The sequence below is a fragment of the Saccostrea cucullata genome, unplaced genomic scaffold (assembly GCF_032062105.1).
Source record: "Saccostrea cucullata isolate Sc308-1 unplaced genomic scaffold, CSIRO_AGI_Scuc_v1 ctg569, whole genome shotgun sequence".
Lineage (NCBI taxonomy): Eukaryota > Metazoa > Mollusca > Bivalvia > Ostreida > Ostreidae > Saccostrea > Saccostrea cuccullata.
The window spans coordinates 91,531-106,797 of record NW_026924013.1 but is presented as its reverse complement, the minus strand read 5'-3'; the positions used below and the strand labels follow the sequence as shown (position 1 = coordinate 106,797).

The 15,267-nt window shown below is 34.9% G+C and overlaps 1 protein-coding gene across 1 annotated transcript in view; it reads right to left on the bottom strand.

Annotated features, from left to right (window-relative positions):
• LOC134265474 (rho guanine nucleotide exchange factor 17-like) overlaps positions 1-15,267 on the bottom strand; it is a 36,552-nt gene that overhangs the window by 16,012 nt on the left and 5,273 nt on the right. Inside the window, exon 2 of the mRNA XM_062747679.1 lies at positions 11,286-13,606. Coding sequence (XP_062603663.1) covers positions 11,286-13,313 — 2,028 coding nt within the window. The 5' untranslated portion in view covers positions 13,314-13,606. The remainder of the gene's footprint in view (positions 1-11,285; positions 13,607-15,267) is intronic.

The window sequence follows — 15,267 nt, the reverse complement described above, 5'->3', positions numbered from 1 at the left end:
TTGTGTGAAGGTCTACCTAAATAGCATTTTTTTTTTATTTCTCTAAAATGACAATTTTCATGGCCTTTTTTAAATGCTGAAATGGAGTGTTAGTTCCATAGCACAAGAATTCTTCAAAGTACAGGTGTAATACACAATAAATGTTTGTGAAATGAGGTGAAAATTAGCTGATAAAATTGGCTTAAACCAAGGAGCCAGTAAATCGGTCAAACAACAGCCGGCTGTCAAACAGATACTTGTGAATGGACATAAAAAATACTATTAGATATTTGCTCTTAGTAAATGCCTTGAATTAAGTCCACCTACATTTTTTACTCCACACGATCTTTTCGCGATAAAGCGATCATTCACAAGGTAGTAAACTTTCCTTACACCAGTCAAAAGGTAATGTTTGAACATCCATATCTACCAATACGGTAAATACAAAACTAATTCTTTATACAGATAACGCCAAGATAAAGCACATGGCCAAACAAACTCTGACCAAAATATTTTGATCCCGAAATGATACCGGTGACAAAAAGCCTACTCAAACAGCGCGTTATATCAATCAATTCAGACCTATATAATGCACAACTACTACAACACAACAATAAAATGTCGTACACTGTTAAAATTTGTGACCTTGCTTCTTGAAAAAGAAGAAGTTTTGATAAAAGCCACGGTATCAACAAGACTGAATAATTTAAACTGTATACAGAAGTAATTAAACTTATTTCCTTTCAAATAGCTTGATACCCAAAATCACACAGCAAATCATAGCCTTTTTTCTGTATTCATTTACTGTTACATATCTAGAAGGGATGGAATGTAGAAGCTTCTTGGGCCTTATGAATTTGTAAACTAGAGGACATATTACATATTAGTAGGTGAAAACTTGTACAGTGTGTACTTTTGAGTTTGAGAAGTACAATTCCTACAGTAAAACTCAGTTATAACGAAGTCACTGGGACCTATGAAATTACTTCACAATATCTGTAATTCGTTATAACTGTATAAGAAATCAATTAAATTTATTTAGCTGGGTATCCAAATTGACTTTGCTATATCTGTAAATTCGCAACATTCGTGTTCGTACTAAACAAGTTTTGCTGTATTACCCAGTCTGTATTGTAATTTATTGAACAGATTTACATGCAAGTCCATACGATTTACAAATTACTCATTCTAAAGACTCTGATCTCCTTCTTATGCCTACAAAAATGACAATTCATCTTAATTTTAAACTGTAGAGTTACCATTTATTTAACCAGTGAATTTTATAATTTTGTGTGTGCATGTATAGGTTGGGGCAGTCTTTTGGTTTTTAATAAAATAAAAATAAAAAGTGGAGGAAATGTGCAATTTTCACTTACTAATTAGGTCCCATGCAAACTAGAGTATGTAAATGCCTTGAAGAAATCTAACTCTAAGATACCAAAGATCCCAGATCATATTTTGGTTTTGAAATTATTGAGAGTCTATATTATAATCCTCATCAAGGAAATAAAAATGGTATTTTATCACTTACTGAAATAAAACAAATACCACAGTTTACATAAATGACAGTCATTTCAGGGAAAATCAGCACTTCAAAATTTTTTCATCACTTTTTACCATTTTCATGTATATGCACATGATCAAATGCATCAATGCATCTTTTCTGATAACTAGCTTACATTTGAAGACACTATATAGAAAAAATCAAGTTTATTTTTAATTGTGCTAAAAATTTTACAATTTATCATATACTGTTATAAAAAAATATTTGAAAGTTTTCCCAAATAGATGGAACATCAAGCAGCTTTAAACCAGAAATTTCAGGTGTAATTAGGGCCACTTAATTGACTCCATGATTGTCAGTTATAAAATTCATATTGTGTATATTTCGAATACGTGTATCATGAATTAATTTTGCTTGATCACAAAAATATGTTGATGGATATATATTCTCTATATATCTCTTTTTCACTCACTTATTAATGCAATAACTCATTGGAAAATTTTCTACAATGTTCAAGGTCCTCCACATTTATTACTTTTATTAGATGGAACCTTTTTTAATCTTTCAACATTTTTGAAATGGGTCTTTAGATTTAAAAAAAAATGTTTACTTATTTATTTGTTTATTTATTGTTAAAAAAAAACAAATGCTTTTAATTAACAAGATGCTTCAAATTATTTTTTGTTAACCTTTATTTCAAAGCAAAGCTTGATTTACGTATGTAAACAACGTGCACAGAAAAACGTCTGTGACTTGCCAGGTTCAATCTCGCGCATTATTGTTTTTATTTAGACGGTGTAATGTATGTCTACTTACAAAACACCAAATAAACAAATAATAACTACCGTATGTCCAAAATATAAAACTTTGCCGACCATATAAGCTCTCGATATGTTTCAGACTGAAGTTCAGTAGCATGTGCATCCTACTTTCGTTTTAACAGGAAGAACTTCGCAAGGTTAAGGTCAACTCAAGTTAACCAGAGTTTTTCTGCTAAGATATCGAAAATTTCTAAGTAATTTTAAGTCTACTAACACAAATTTATTAGAATTATTGATTATTAACTATTTTTTGGATTTATTTCTTTATTTTCCTTTATATTTGAGCAAGTTAGTAGATATTTATTACATGCGCGTTTTTTCCCTGTTTCCAAAAATAGCGGACTGACTTTTCATCATAACAAACGCCAACACCTTCACTTCAAATCACAATTTCACAAATAATTCGCATATTTTCACATCTTAATTACCTAGTTTTCAATGTATAGTAGTTTTATAATACATATTGATAGATTTTTAGTAATTCACAACTCATTTATACGTTCTATACAAAGTTTTATGTTACGAAGTGCTAATTCCAAACTCAGACCCAATATATTGGGTTCCCGCACGGTAGCGTTTATGACGTCAGACCCAATATATTGGGTTCCCGCACACAAAGGGTTAAAATTATATACATGATTCCACAATGAAATGGCAACTTATTATCTATGCCATTGCAACTTGCTGCTGAGCTATATGACTTTGAATTTCCAATTCTCTACAATAGTGTAAATATTAAGATTGGAACAGACAAGATTTACATTTGGTAATCTACATGTTCCCCCTTCTTCTCTGCTGTGGGGGTCCATCGTCTTCATGCCTCCGTAATTGATGCACTTGAGAGGAGATTGGCATATGTGCTGCAAGCTTCCTGCAGTGGTTGGAAGCGGTAGATTTTGAGACGATCCCCATCAGAGAAATGGGATGCTACTGAATGACTGTGGCTTTATCTCTTAGCTGCATTGGATAAGCGGTGGAGCATCCTCATCTTCTCTTATAGTCTGTTCTGAAGCTGCAGCCAAAAAGCTCTTGCCTTCATTTTTGTTTCTCATTTAAAATTTCAACAACAACAATGTAATTGGCTTTGAACACTAATTTGATTCAAGGGCAGTTGCCAATAGCTTCAGTTGAAAAGTTACAAACATGATTTATTGTACCTTTCAATATTTTCCTCTAGTAAGAATTTGATGGACAATTATTGGGGGGGGTGTAAAATTAAAAAAAACATCTCACAAGTCAGTTCAGACACAAAATTTTTATCTGAATCCTTAAAACAATTAATCTTGGCAACAATTTGTATAATCTTTGCACAAAATGTCAATTTTGTATTTGTCACTATAAATACACCACAGGTAAGTTGTGGAAACATCGTGCTTTAGATAAAACAATGTCTATATAATTTTTTTTTTTGCGAAAATGTAACAAAATAACAAAATTTTTGCGGAAATGTAAAAATGAAATTTATCAAAGTTTGATATTGAAATATGACCAACATGATACATTGATCCAAATATGTTTAAGCAATGTATGACATTTTTAAGTGAGGCCTTTAACTTTCTTAACAATTAATACTAATAATTTTCAAATCCTAATGCTCAAGAAATGAAGAGGGAAAATGCACTTACTCATGTAAATACTTAGTATAAATAAATGACATTTTTACAAATGAGAATTGGCTTATCTATTAAAAGGATGATATGCATCCACTCTCTTGCATAACTGCTGAAACCACAAATATTCACTATATTTACAATCATCCTCAAAATACCCACAGCAGAGCAATGAAAATTCCTAGTGTCTGGAGATTTCCTTAAAAACAAAAAATCCTGTGTCTCAAGTTAAAAAAATCCTCTATTGGGGAGAATACTATTGTGACATTTCCAGCCAAATTTCACAGGAAGCCAAAATCCTTCAGTTTACTGGTTATATACTACGTGGTTTCACCAATATTCGTTGGCATCAATTTTCTTGTATTTTGTAAAACAGACGTTTTTGAGGATATGTGATTTCATGGACAAAAGAATTGCCTATATAAATGACTAACTTATTTCTTAATTCAATGAACATTGAAATTCGTGTGGCCTTATAGTCTGGTTGTGCCTTGGAGTAGATTGGAATGTATGTGTGTTTGTTGCATAGAAAATTTTAATCTTAATAGCAAGAGATAATTTTTTTTTATATAAACATACATTATAATTAAAACATACAGAAAATTAAGATATAAATGTCAGATGTAACATAGTGAAATAGCTGGTGAAAAAGCTAGTTTAAGATGAAACAAAATGACTATTTATTGATTCATATCAAAGACCAGTATGTATGTCATACAAGATTCATTTATTTGTTTCATTCAATTTGGGAGAAAAAATGCCAGCTAGTGGAAGTTATCATTTTAACATAATTTAATTCCTTTGTTAAATTAAGGTAACTATGGAAACATTCAGGAAAGAGATGATTTCCATATTTATCTGAGAACAGCCTTGCCTGACTTTCTGACAATGGGTGTGCAAAATTTCATCAAGGCAAAATCTCAAAATTTGCAAAAATTATTAATAAGTGTTCATAAGATATAATCACAAAATGCAATTTACAGTAAACATATTTATACAATGATAATTGTGAATATGTGTTTCTGTCTTTGAAGGCAGATTGGCTTCCTGAAATGAAAGGACTGACAATGGAAGGGAACCAGACTACAGATCCAATCCATTAACTGTTGCTTTTAATAGAATTCTAAATTTACATCTGTCTAATTCTGCCCTTCAAGTCACACTTTCCAAATTTCTCTGATCAAAAAGCTGGCAGGAAAATAACTGCATGTGGCTGCAAACAAGACAGTAAGAATTTGCTGCTGATTGGAAATGGAATACATCTATGATGTCTACAGTTAGAGACTTCATGCCAAATTGACCATAGAGTTCTTACTACAATTTTAGAATTGAAGATGTACCAGGGTATTTGTGAAATTACAAGCTTGCATCAATGATCATGCAAGCACTTTCATGAATGCTCATAACATATCCTGACAACTGCCAAAGTCTTGGTCTTATATGGTTTAAAAGATATGGTCAACAAGAAGTTGTACACAGACAGACAAACAAGCAAACAGAAAAAAAGTAAAGCTTAAACCAACAAATCTGCAAATTTTCAAACACAGAATAATACAGTGTGCCTGGCTAAATCAACAAATCAAAATTTAGACATTACAAAGTTATTCTCATATTTGGTGATTTCTGTTGGCAACAACCTATGCATCAAAAGGAGAAATTAAAATTCTACAGTTTCTAATTCTGAGAGTGGGGAACAAAACCCCCAAAAAGTCTTTTGGAATGCCCAAGTCTTTTATTACAGACTTTCCAAACTTCAGTCCAAATAATCCAAATTTTCTCCATACCATGCTTATATAGTGGCAGGCCTCCAGGTACTTCTTAGTACCTGTCTTCAGTGTGTATATACAGAGTACAGGTGTAGACATATGGCCACAGGAAGCCCTACATTACAACATAAACAATCACAGTGCTACACAGAACCATGTCTGCAAGGTTGCAGCCCTGATCACAAGTGATTGGGGGATTCAGTTTCTGGCTGTACCTAATGGCAATGTAAATATTGCTGTTTGTCTTCTGGAAGGAGGTCAAACTTTTCTTCATCCTCTCTGGGTTTTTTTTTTTCTTCTTTTCATTGTTTACCAAAGTAAAATGTATGTTACAGGAATTTGCAGAGAAATTTAGGGGAAGGTGTATTTACAGATCTCTAATTTGTTACATTCAATTACAAATTTGTTATTTCCTAGTGCAGTAAAACATGGTTATAGTGAACACACTTGTAAAAATCTCATTTCATGCTTGTAGTGAAGTGATTTTCATTCTCCACAGTTTTAAAATGTATGGAAAATTGAACAGATACCAGTATAACAAATAACGTTTACTACAAACCAAAATTTTTCATGTCTCAGACTGGCACTTTGCTATAATCATGTTTTACTGTAATTCCAATGTAAGCAGAAATCCAATATATCTAAGTCGATTGCAACTAGGTTTTACTGTCTTTTCTTCGATATATATAATATTAATCTGAAGTATAGAATGTTCTTGGCTTCACTGAACAATGATGACATTAGATTTTTAGATTAACTTTTCAAGGGACATACATCATGTACATGAGTTTTGAATCCTTTACCACACAGAAATTTTATCTACTTTACACTTGCAAGACAAATGCACAACTCACACAATTAAGTCTTAGAACATTTAAGACCACCAATCAAAGCTAAGTATGTACTTAAAGAGCTCTTACAATGCAAACAAAACAGCATTCATGGAATTAGATTGCAAAATAGATCAATTAAAACCTCCACAATTACAGATGAACACTGCGACATCAAAGACATGCTAGAAACAAACTCTTACAGTCAACCAAACAAAGAAAGCCAAACAAAGTCTGGGGGAGCCAAACTCTGAGAACCAAACAAACTCTGGGTCAGCCAAACAAAGTCAGAGAACCAACAAAGTCTGGGAGCCAAACTCTGAGAACCAAGCAAACTCTGGGTCAGCCAAACAAAGTCAGAGAACCAAACAAAGTCTGAGAACCAAGCAAACTCTGGGTCAGCCAAACAAAGTCTGAGAACCAAACAAAGTCTGAGAACCAAGCAAACTCTGGGTCAGCCAAACAAAGTTTGAGAACCAAACAAAGTCTGAGAACCAAGCAAACTATGGGTCAGCCAAACAAAGTCTGAGAACCAAGCAAACTATGGGTCAGCCAAACAAAGTCTGAGAACCAAGCAAACTATGGGTCAGCCAAACAAAGTCTGAGAACCAAACAAACTCTCGGAACCAAACAAACTCTTAAAATCAAACAAACTGAGAGCCACATAAATTCTCTGAGACAAAAAAACTCTGATAACCAAATAACTTTTGAGACTATAAAAAAAAGCAACTGAGACAAAGACAAATGTGGGAAGCCAAACAAACAAACAAAAGTAGACAAGCTAACACAAAGAGACAATTTTAAGTCCAAGCTATCTCAAGGAAATGAGCCCAAGCAGAGGGAAGTGCTAACTCAAAGACACAATTCCAACCTGAGTGAGATGTCCAATCAATGAGACAAACCAACTTAAAAAGCCAAGTCCAACCAGTAAGGAAAACTTACTCAAAGAAACATGTGAATGATATAAAAGACATAAAGGGATATGAGATATATATACTGTGGGCCCAATAAACAAAACTTCAGACAAAAATGTGCATGAAAGAGCAGCTGCAGAAACGTTTTACACAGGCTTCATTCTCTACCCTCCTTCTAAACACCAGGATGAATAAGAAGATTTTCAAAGGAATGAGCACTCATGCTTTTCATTATAAATCATTAAACTTCCAACACAGAAAAACTCAGTATTCGATAAAAGTGTACCATCAGCATTCCCCAAATTGATCAAATAGCTTTCTTGTGAGGTGATCAAAACCGGTAATGAGATGCGGTAATTTTCACTCCCCCACCTGTCCTTAATTAAAGGTTATAAAGCATCTTCCTCAAACAGGTATCTGCCTCATTGAAGAAGGAAATGACGGCTGTAAAAATCTTCATCTAATATTGGGAGGGAAATATATGAAAACAGATGTGTATTGCAAAGTTTTTGCTAACCCTTTGTGGGATGTCTACTTTCTTTATACATGTACCATGGTAGAATTATACCAAGACATATGAACTTTTCCATGCTCAATTAATGATACTTTTTGGATTTTGTCCTTGTTGAAAATAAAAGAAATGACTTTCCTTGAAGCAGCACACTCTGAACTTCTGGTTTCTATGATAAAAGTACAAAACCTCTCCAAGAACAAAAAGTTTTAGAACCATATAACAAAATACAGATGCAACAAACCTATCATAAATGCTTCAAGCTATCAATAGTTTCAAACTGTAAACCAAACCCTGAAATATGAAGTGTAGTGTACTTTAAATGTATCATCAGCCTAAAATAATGTGATAATGTGCCCTTTTCCTATGTACTAATACAGAATTCCCAGAATAAATGTCTGCCTCCATGGAAAAGGGAGATAACTCTTCAGCCTTGTAACACCTTTTCAGCTCCAAAGTTAGATAACCCTGCAACCCAGCAAATAACAGATATCATCTTCATACTTTCTGAGGTGTTAAGAGGGGACCCAATCATGTTTGAATTTCTGATAAAAGTGTTACTGGGTAAACACCCCAATATTTGAAGTTGTACATTTAAACAACTGAATACACTAACATGATGTAACTCCCCAGTTATTGAGTTAAATGAACTGGTACATATTGAATTTATGAGAGAACTGGTATTCAGATCAAACTCTGCAAAATAGTTCTTTTCATTTTCATGTTGTAGAAAAATGAAACATTCAATAGAATACAAAAGGTAAACAACATCAAAACCAAATTTGAAATAATAAAATACACCTACGGAGAAGAAATCGTACTTTGAATGGCAACTTGCTTCTAAGAATATGAAAATAAAACCTAGAGAAGAAATTATACTTTGAATGGAGACTTGTTTCTCACCAAGTCTGAGGTCTCATCTAAAAACTCCAACTCAGGTTCAGAAAATCCTAAATCAGACAAGATCTCCACCATTTTCTCCATTTAAATGAATGTAATTCTCCGCAATCACCTTCTCCTAAAAACTACTTCATTCTGGATACACAAGATCCTCACAATTTACAAACAATTTAGGAAAACCAGCATTGTATACTTAATACGAACACTGCATCTGAATGGAATTCTGTCCTATTCTTTAACAATATAAGATAGACTTTTTGGACAACAGCTTGTGTGTGTAAAGAGCTTAATATCTATTTCACCAGACCTTTAAAAAAAATTTTGTTTTCATCACTACAGATGAAAGAAGCTAGCTTACCATTATATATACTGAGGGGGTAGGATTTTTATAATCTTTCAGGTACCCTAGTATCCTATGAATGAAAATTTGTCAACTATGAAATCAGCTCATGTTTTGTATGTGAAAAATGTTTCTTAATGCATGAGGAGTAAGGAATTATGTGTCAATATGCCAAGAGAACAAGCAAAACACCCTCATTAGAGGAACTTAACCCTGTCATTTTACATGTATAATATTTACCTAAACAGATCGGCTAAACACTAAATATACAGAACAAATGGCCAAAACATCGGGCAGACAAAAGATAGATGATCGTATAAATTATGATTGATTTACAATGCATAATAAGTTTCATATTCAATCAACCTGTTGTAAAATTTTCTAGTCAGGTGTGATATACATGTAAAAACCTACTCTGTAGTGTCTATGTGGTTTTATGTACACAAAGCTATTTTGGCATTTTTTCATGAAATGTTTGAATTTTTTTATGCCCCCTTAATTGAAGGTTGGGGGTGGGGTATATAGTTTTTGTCCTGTTTGTTTGTCTGTCTATCTGTTTGATTTAAACAATATTTGTGTGTTTGTCCACACAAACTTTAACTTTGCCCATATTTTTTGAATGTATGGGTTTATAACTTTCATATTTCACAGTTGTATTCCTTGTGACAAGACCACTTTAGGGTACCACTAAATTTGACCTCTTGACCTTGAAGTTTGATCCACTTTAATAAAAATAATTCAAACTTTAAAACCTTGATTGTAACTTTTGAACAAATGGTGCTAAGGCTTTCATACTTCACAATTGTATTCATTGTTACAAGACCTTTCAAAGGGTATACATATTTTTGAGCTTTTGACCTTAGAGTTTAACCAACTTTTGAATTTTTTTTTACCTTGGCCATAATTATTGAACAGTTAGTACTAAGGTTATAATATTTCACAAGTTCATTCCTTGTGACATGGCCTTCCTTTAGATACCAACAATTTTGATCTTTTGGCCTTGACCTTAGAGTTGGACTTTCATTTGAGAAACTTGTATCCTTGCAATAAGCTGCCGTACAGGGGGCATCAGTGTTTCATAAACACATTTGTTCATTTTTAAAAAATCTGACAAATGCTTATCACCTAAAATCAGTAACTATCCCCCTACTATATTTTTTCTTGAAGTAAAAATAATAGACTATCTGCCAAATGTTACACTCTCCACACTACAGCAGACATAATGGCAATATGAGATACTGCTGTACACTGTAGAGTGCATTTGTTCTTGTAATGACCTTATGATTGCTGGGTTTCATGACAATCACGGCACATATTACTCATAATGACAGACACACTAGCAAGGTCAAAAGTCTTTCCCAAGTGTCGAATGCTCAAACATAAGGGAAATGCACTTATGCCAGAGAACTGCAATAAAACAAAAGCTAAATAAACGGCCTGGCTTTTCTGCCAAGGAAAAAAATCCCTCACAGATGCAAACTCCGTGTACAAACTTGCAAAGCAGCATTACAGCATTAAATTTAGAGAGTATCTATAGAGCCCTTCCTTTTTATCTCTGGGGCTAAAAATAAACCACCACATCTGAGTTACATCAGAGAAATGTGGTGCAGAGAGGAAAGAGAGAGAGAGAGAGAGAGGTCTTTTTCTCAGCACTCTGCTAAATTCTTCCTCTTTGTTTACCAAAGTGTGCACAATTCAATCTATTGAGGCAATTAATTTGCGATTTGTACATTCTTACACAATTTGTTCTGCATAGTTGAAATATCATTCATTCCTGTATCCAGACTCATTGTCATACTACAAAGAAATCTTTTAATACAAACTTAGAGAAGGAGGGGGATGTCAAAAAATTCAATCATTTCTGTATTTCTATCTTATTTCTAAACAATACAAAACAAGACTCCTTCATAGTGACTAAAGAGCTGCCAAACCTAAAAATTATTTGACAAAAAGTTTTCAGCAATCAGGTTGATTCCCACTCTCCAACTTCCTAAATCTAATGTTGAAATTTTCAATCATATGTTTCATTTAACAAAGCAAGGTTTGAATGCATCAAGGAACTGAAAAAGAAGTTAGGATTGACATAGATTTCAAAAGCAAAATGTTTTACCTTGCTAGGTTTTTTGGCCAGAGCTGGCATGCTAGTAGACTGGGACTGGGAGTCGGCCAGGGGAACTAACTCATTTTTGGTCTCCTTGACGGCCTCTTCTTGTGACAGACTGTGTTTCCGGGGTTCATCTTTGGTAACACTGGGAAATTTCCTCTCTCTCTGAAGGACACTAGCAGAACTGACACTTCGACCGATATTCTTTTTAATCTGATAGGGAATACCCAGAGAATTTTTGTCTGTGATGTTGGATTCATTGTTTTCTTTGGGTGGTGGGGCGATTTCTTTGACAAACACAGAGGTAAATCGCCCCAAGTCCTGGGACTGGTCGAGTTCTGGAGTCAAAGCCCCATCCGAGCGCTGACTCGACACACTGTCCTCTGGGACTTCAAAATGAAGAGGTCCATCATCGAACGAGCTGGAGGGGGTAAGAGCACTACAGGGAAGACTCAAGGACAGGTCCTTGTTAGTTTTATCACCTCCATCATCTTCCATATCTTCCAGCTCTATTTCACTACTCTTGGACAGATGGGGTGAACTATGAGAAGAGGTCATTTGACACACTGGAGACATATCTTTACACTTGTCACCACTTGGGTCACTTTTAGATTTGGGTTTCAGCAATTTTCTTTTCTCGGTTGGTTTATCGTCATCCACATTGCTCTGAGTCTCTGAAATTTCATCCTCTTCCAATGCCCGAAATGCTTCATCTCCGCTTTCACTCTGAAACGCTTGGCTATCAGTGAGAGACAGGTCACTAGTTTTAGACTCTAAGTCCCCGGGAAAAGGAGGCAGTTCTTCATGTTCTGGAGTTTTGGCCAACATTCCGAATCCATTGGAATCCATGGCTCCCAGTGGTTCTCGGAATGTGGTTTTTGATTGAGGTGGGTGTGTCACATGACGAAGACTAGATGATTTCCGAACACCTTGGATGGGTTTAAGTTCTACTCGGGGTAATTTCCATATCCCGGGTAGAATATTTTCTCCATGAGAATCATCAGCACTCCTACAATGTGTGGATTGCACTCTTTTCACAATATCCGCTAAACCAGTTCTCCGTTTTGGGGCTCCAATTTTCCATAACGTGAAAAATTTTGAATTTGTATCTATTGAGTGAGGTTTGTATGTGGTACTACTTTGAGACAAGTCTTGGTCAGATATTCCAACACCTTCATCGTCTGAAATGTTCACTTTCCGAGCTTCACTCTTGGCCCTCCTGAACTTGGCCATATCATTACGACGTTTAATGAGGGCTTTAGAGTCCTCCACAGGTGATGGGAGTTCTGGCGTGCCCGAGCTCGCCTTTTCGTGCCCGCTATCTGTCGCACCACTGTCTGGAGTCCCCGAACTGTTTGAATTCTCACTTTTACTCTCATCTCTGTTTGCTTGCAATTGTCCATCTGATATTGACCTTCTATCTTCCTCTTTCACTGATGAAGGTTTACGAGGTAATAACTGACTATCACTTATCGACTTTGAAGTACTGTCATCAACACTTTTCCGAGGAATGTTTCCTATTCTATATTCAGAACTTCCACCCCTACCCCCCTTCAAAATGTCTGTCAGGACCCTCAGACTACGACTTCGATTTCTGTTGAGGGGGGAGGGGCCGGTATCCTCACTAGGTGTAGGAGATGCTCTAGGTGAAGTATGCGTAGACTGAGACTTTGGGGCAAACGGTTTTGGAAATTTTTTCGGACGTCCAAATGTTTTTGTGAAATCTACCTGGTTTAATTCCTTTATGTCCTCTACCGTGCGATCAATAATAGCTTTAATATGACTTCCCTGGCCTGGGTCGGTTTTAGCCCTCCCATGCAGACCAGATCGAATTTGTCCATTTTCTTTGAAATCTGGAAGCTTTGGTCTAGCAATTTTTGGAGATAGTGTTGTATTCAGCCCATTTTTCTGTGTGTCCTCCTCACTTAATTCCACATTCAACTGTACCGGACTAGTGACCACATCGTCCTGTGTACCGCCACTAGGGGGCACTGTTTGGGTGGGTTCAGTTTCCTCTGAATCATCTCTTTCCATACTTACCCCGTTTTAATCAATCCATGAATGATCAATTCTCACTTTTATCATTTTTATTACATTGCTTCCTATCACAAATCCCTTCCAGATCACATTCCTTAATTGTGATAACAATGCCAAAACACTTCAATGCAATGGGCAAGAGCCGGCCTTTTACACCCTTTCTCCCAACACAGCAAAGACGGATTGAGAGAAAATTTGGATTAGGTGAAGTTACAGATTCATCATCAGTAAATACCATGTGTTAAAACCACAAATAATTCCATATTTTCCACAGCCTTAAGCACAGCAATCTGTAAGGAGAGAAAAAAAATAAAGACATTTATGCATGATTTATCATTAAATCTTCACATGATTCATTTAATCCTAACCAAAAAGATAAAGAGGTTAATAACACTTTCCAACATTTAAATTGAATAAACATGCTTAAATATTATGAGAATAAATATTTTGAAATATGTGTTCAACTTTTTACACATATTGTTTGAAATGCTTTTCTTATTGTGGTGTTAAAGCCTGTCATGATATCTATTCCAGGTATTGTGTACATGTACACATAACACACCTGAATATTTACCTGAATACCTGTAAAGGTAACCTTCAGACAATCAGACATTAATAAAAATTCAAGACAATTTAGTGTTACGTAACCCAATCCCATTCAGGTAAGTTATCTCTCTATCACTTAAAAGTAAAACGTGTTTGCACTTTAAAATTAAAACTTGTCAATATACGAGGGAAAACTGTGTCCATAGCTGTATAAACTCCAATTAACTTCTTCATCTGTTTATTGCCAATTAATGGGATGGAATACGAGGGAAAACTCAAGTTTTCCAGAGATGTGATAGGAAATGCATTCCATGAATTCCCCACGAAATTTAAATATTTTTGAGAGGAGTACGATGTATTGATTTGATTACCTCTCACATAAATAGATGGTTAGGGGGTCTATGTACAACAGAGGACTGCCATTACGTGAAAAATGAGAAACAAGTTAGCCCCCACCCCCTTGATATCTTTGTAAACATATATTAAAACACAGACTTTAATTTTACAAGTTCTAGCTGCAGATCTATTAGAAAGCTATACAAAGTGACAAGTGTGAAAAAAAGTTTTTACGAGGATAAATCTCTTTTCTAATAAAAAGTGCACAGTGTATTACAATGCTCACAAAATTCATGGGGCAATATATCAGTATGTCCCTAATTCAGCTGTATTTTGTTATTAAAATCTCCAAACAGGTGTTTCATGGGTCCATGGGGGAAATCAATGATTGTCACCATAAAAATGTACTGTTACAATGTACTGGCACATAATGTTAAGGGGGTTAAATAAAGCCTTAAGGTAAACAGTCAAATATACCAAAAGTTTTAGTTTCCAATGTGCAAGGTTAATTTCTTTCTTTTAATTTTATTTTAATCAATTTTTCAAAGAGAAGAGGAGGCCTAGCTATCTGTCAATATAAGCATTTTTTTTTCAAAAAAGGCTACTAAATAATGAAGATTTTTTCCCAATATCAATAAGTCCAAGCACATCACAAAAAATAACTTAGGGCTGTAGGTAAATATTTTTCATACTCTCCAACATTCAAAAGCTTCTTAGAAATTGGCAAAACGTGATTCTCTGGCTTCCTCTTGTTAGGCCGGCTTCCTGCACATGATAAACACACAAATTATGATCTATTTGCCATCTGGAGATCACAGAGTGATTTTCGCCTTGAACTGGAGATTCCAAGTGAAATTGCCATTATGCATTCCCGTTATGTATCGATAAAGAATCATTAACACTAGCTAAAAGCTTCCAGTGAAAAGAGGAAAAAAAAGCACAGAAAAAAGTCCAACCTGTCTTCGTTTGGATTTCCCTCCCCCTCTTGCATATATATCTTCTGAAATGGGGCTCAACAACGCATACTTGTATTCTTATTCCTTAGCGCTGGTCTCCGAGATTGTGTCCG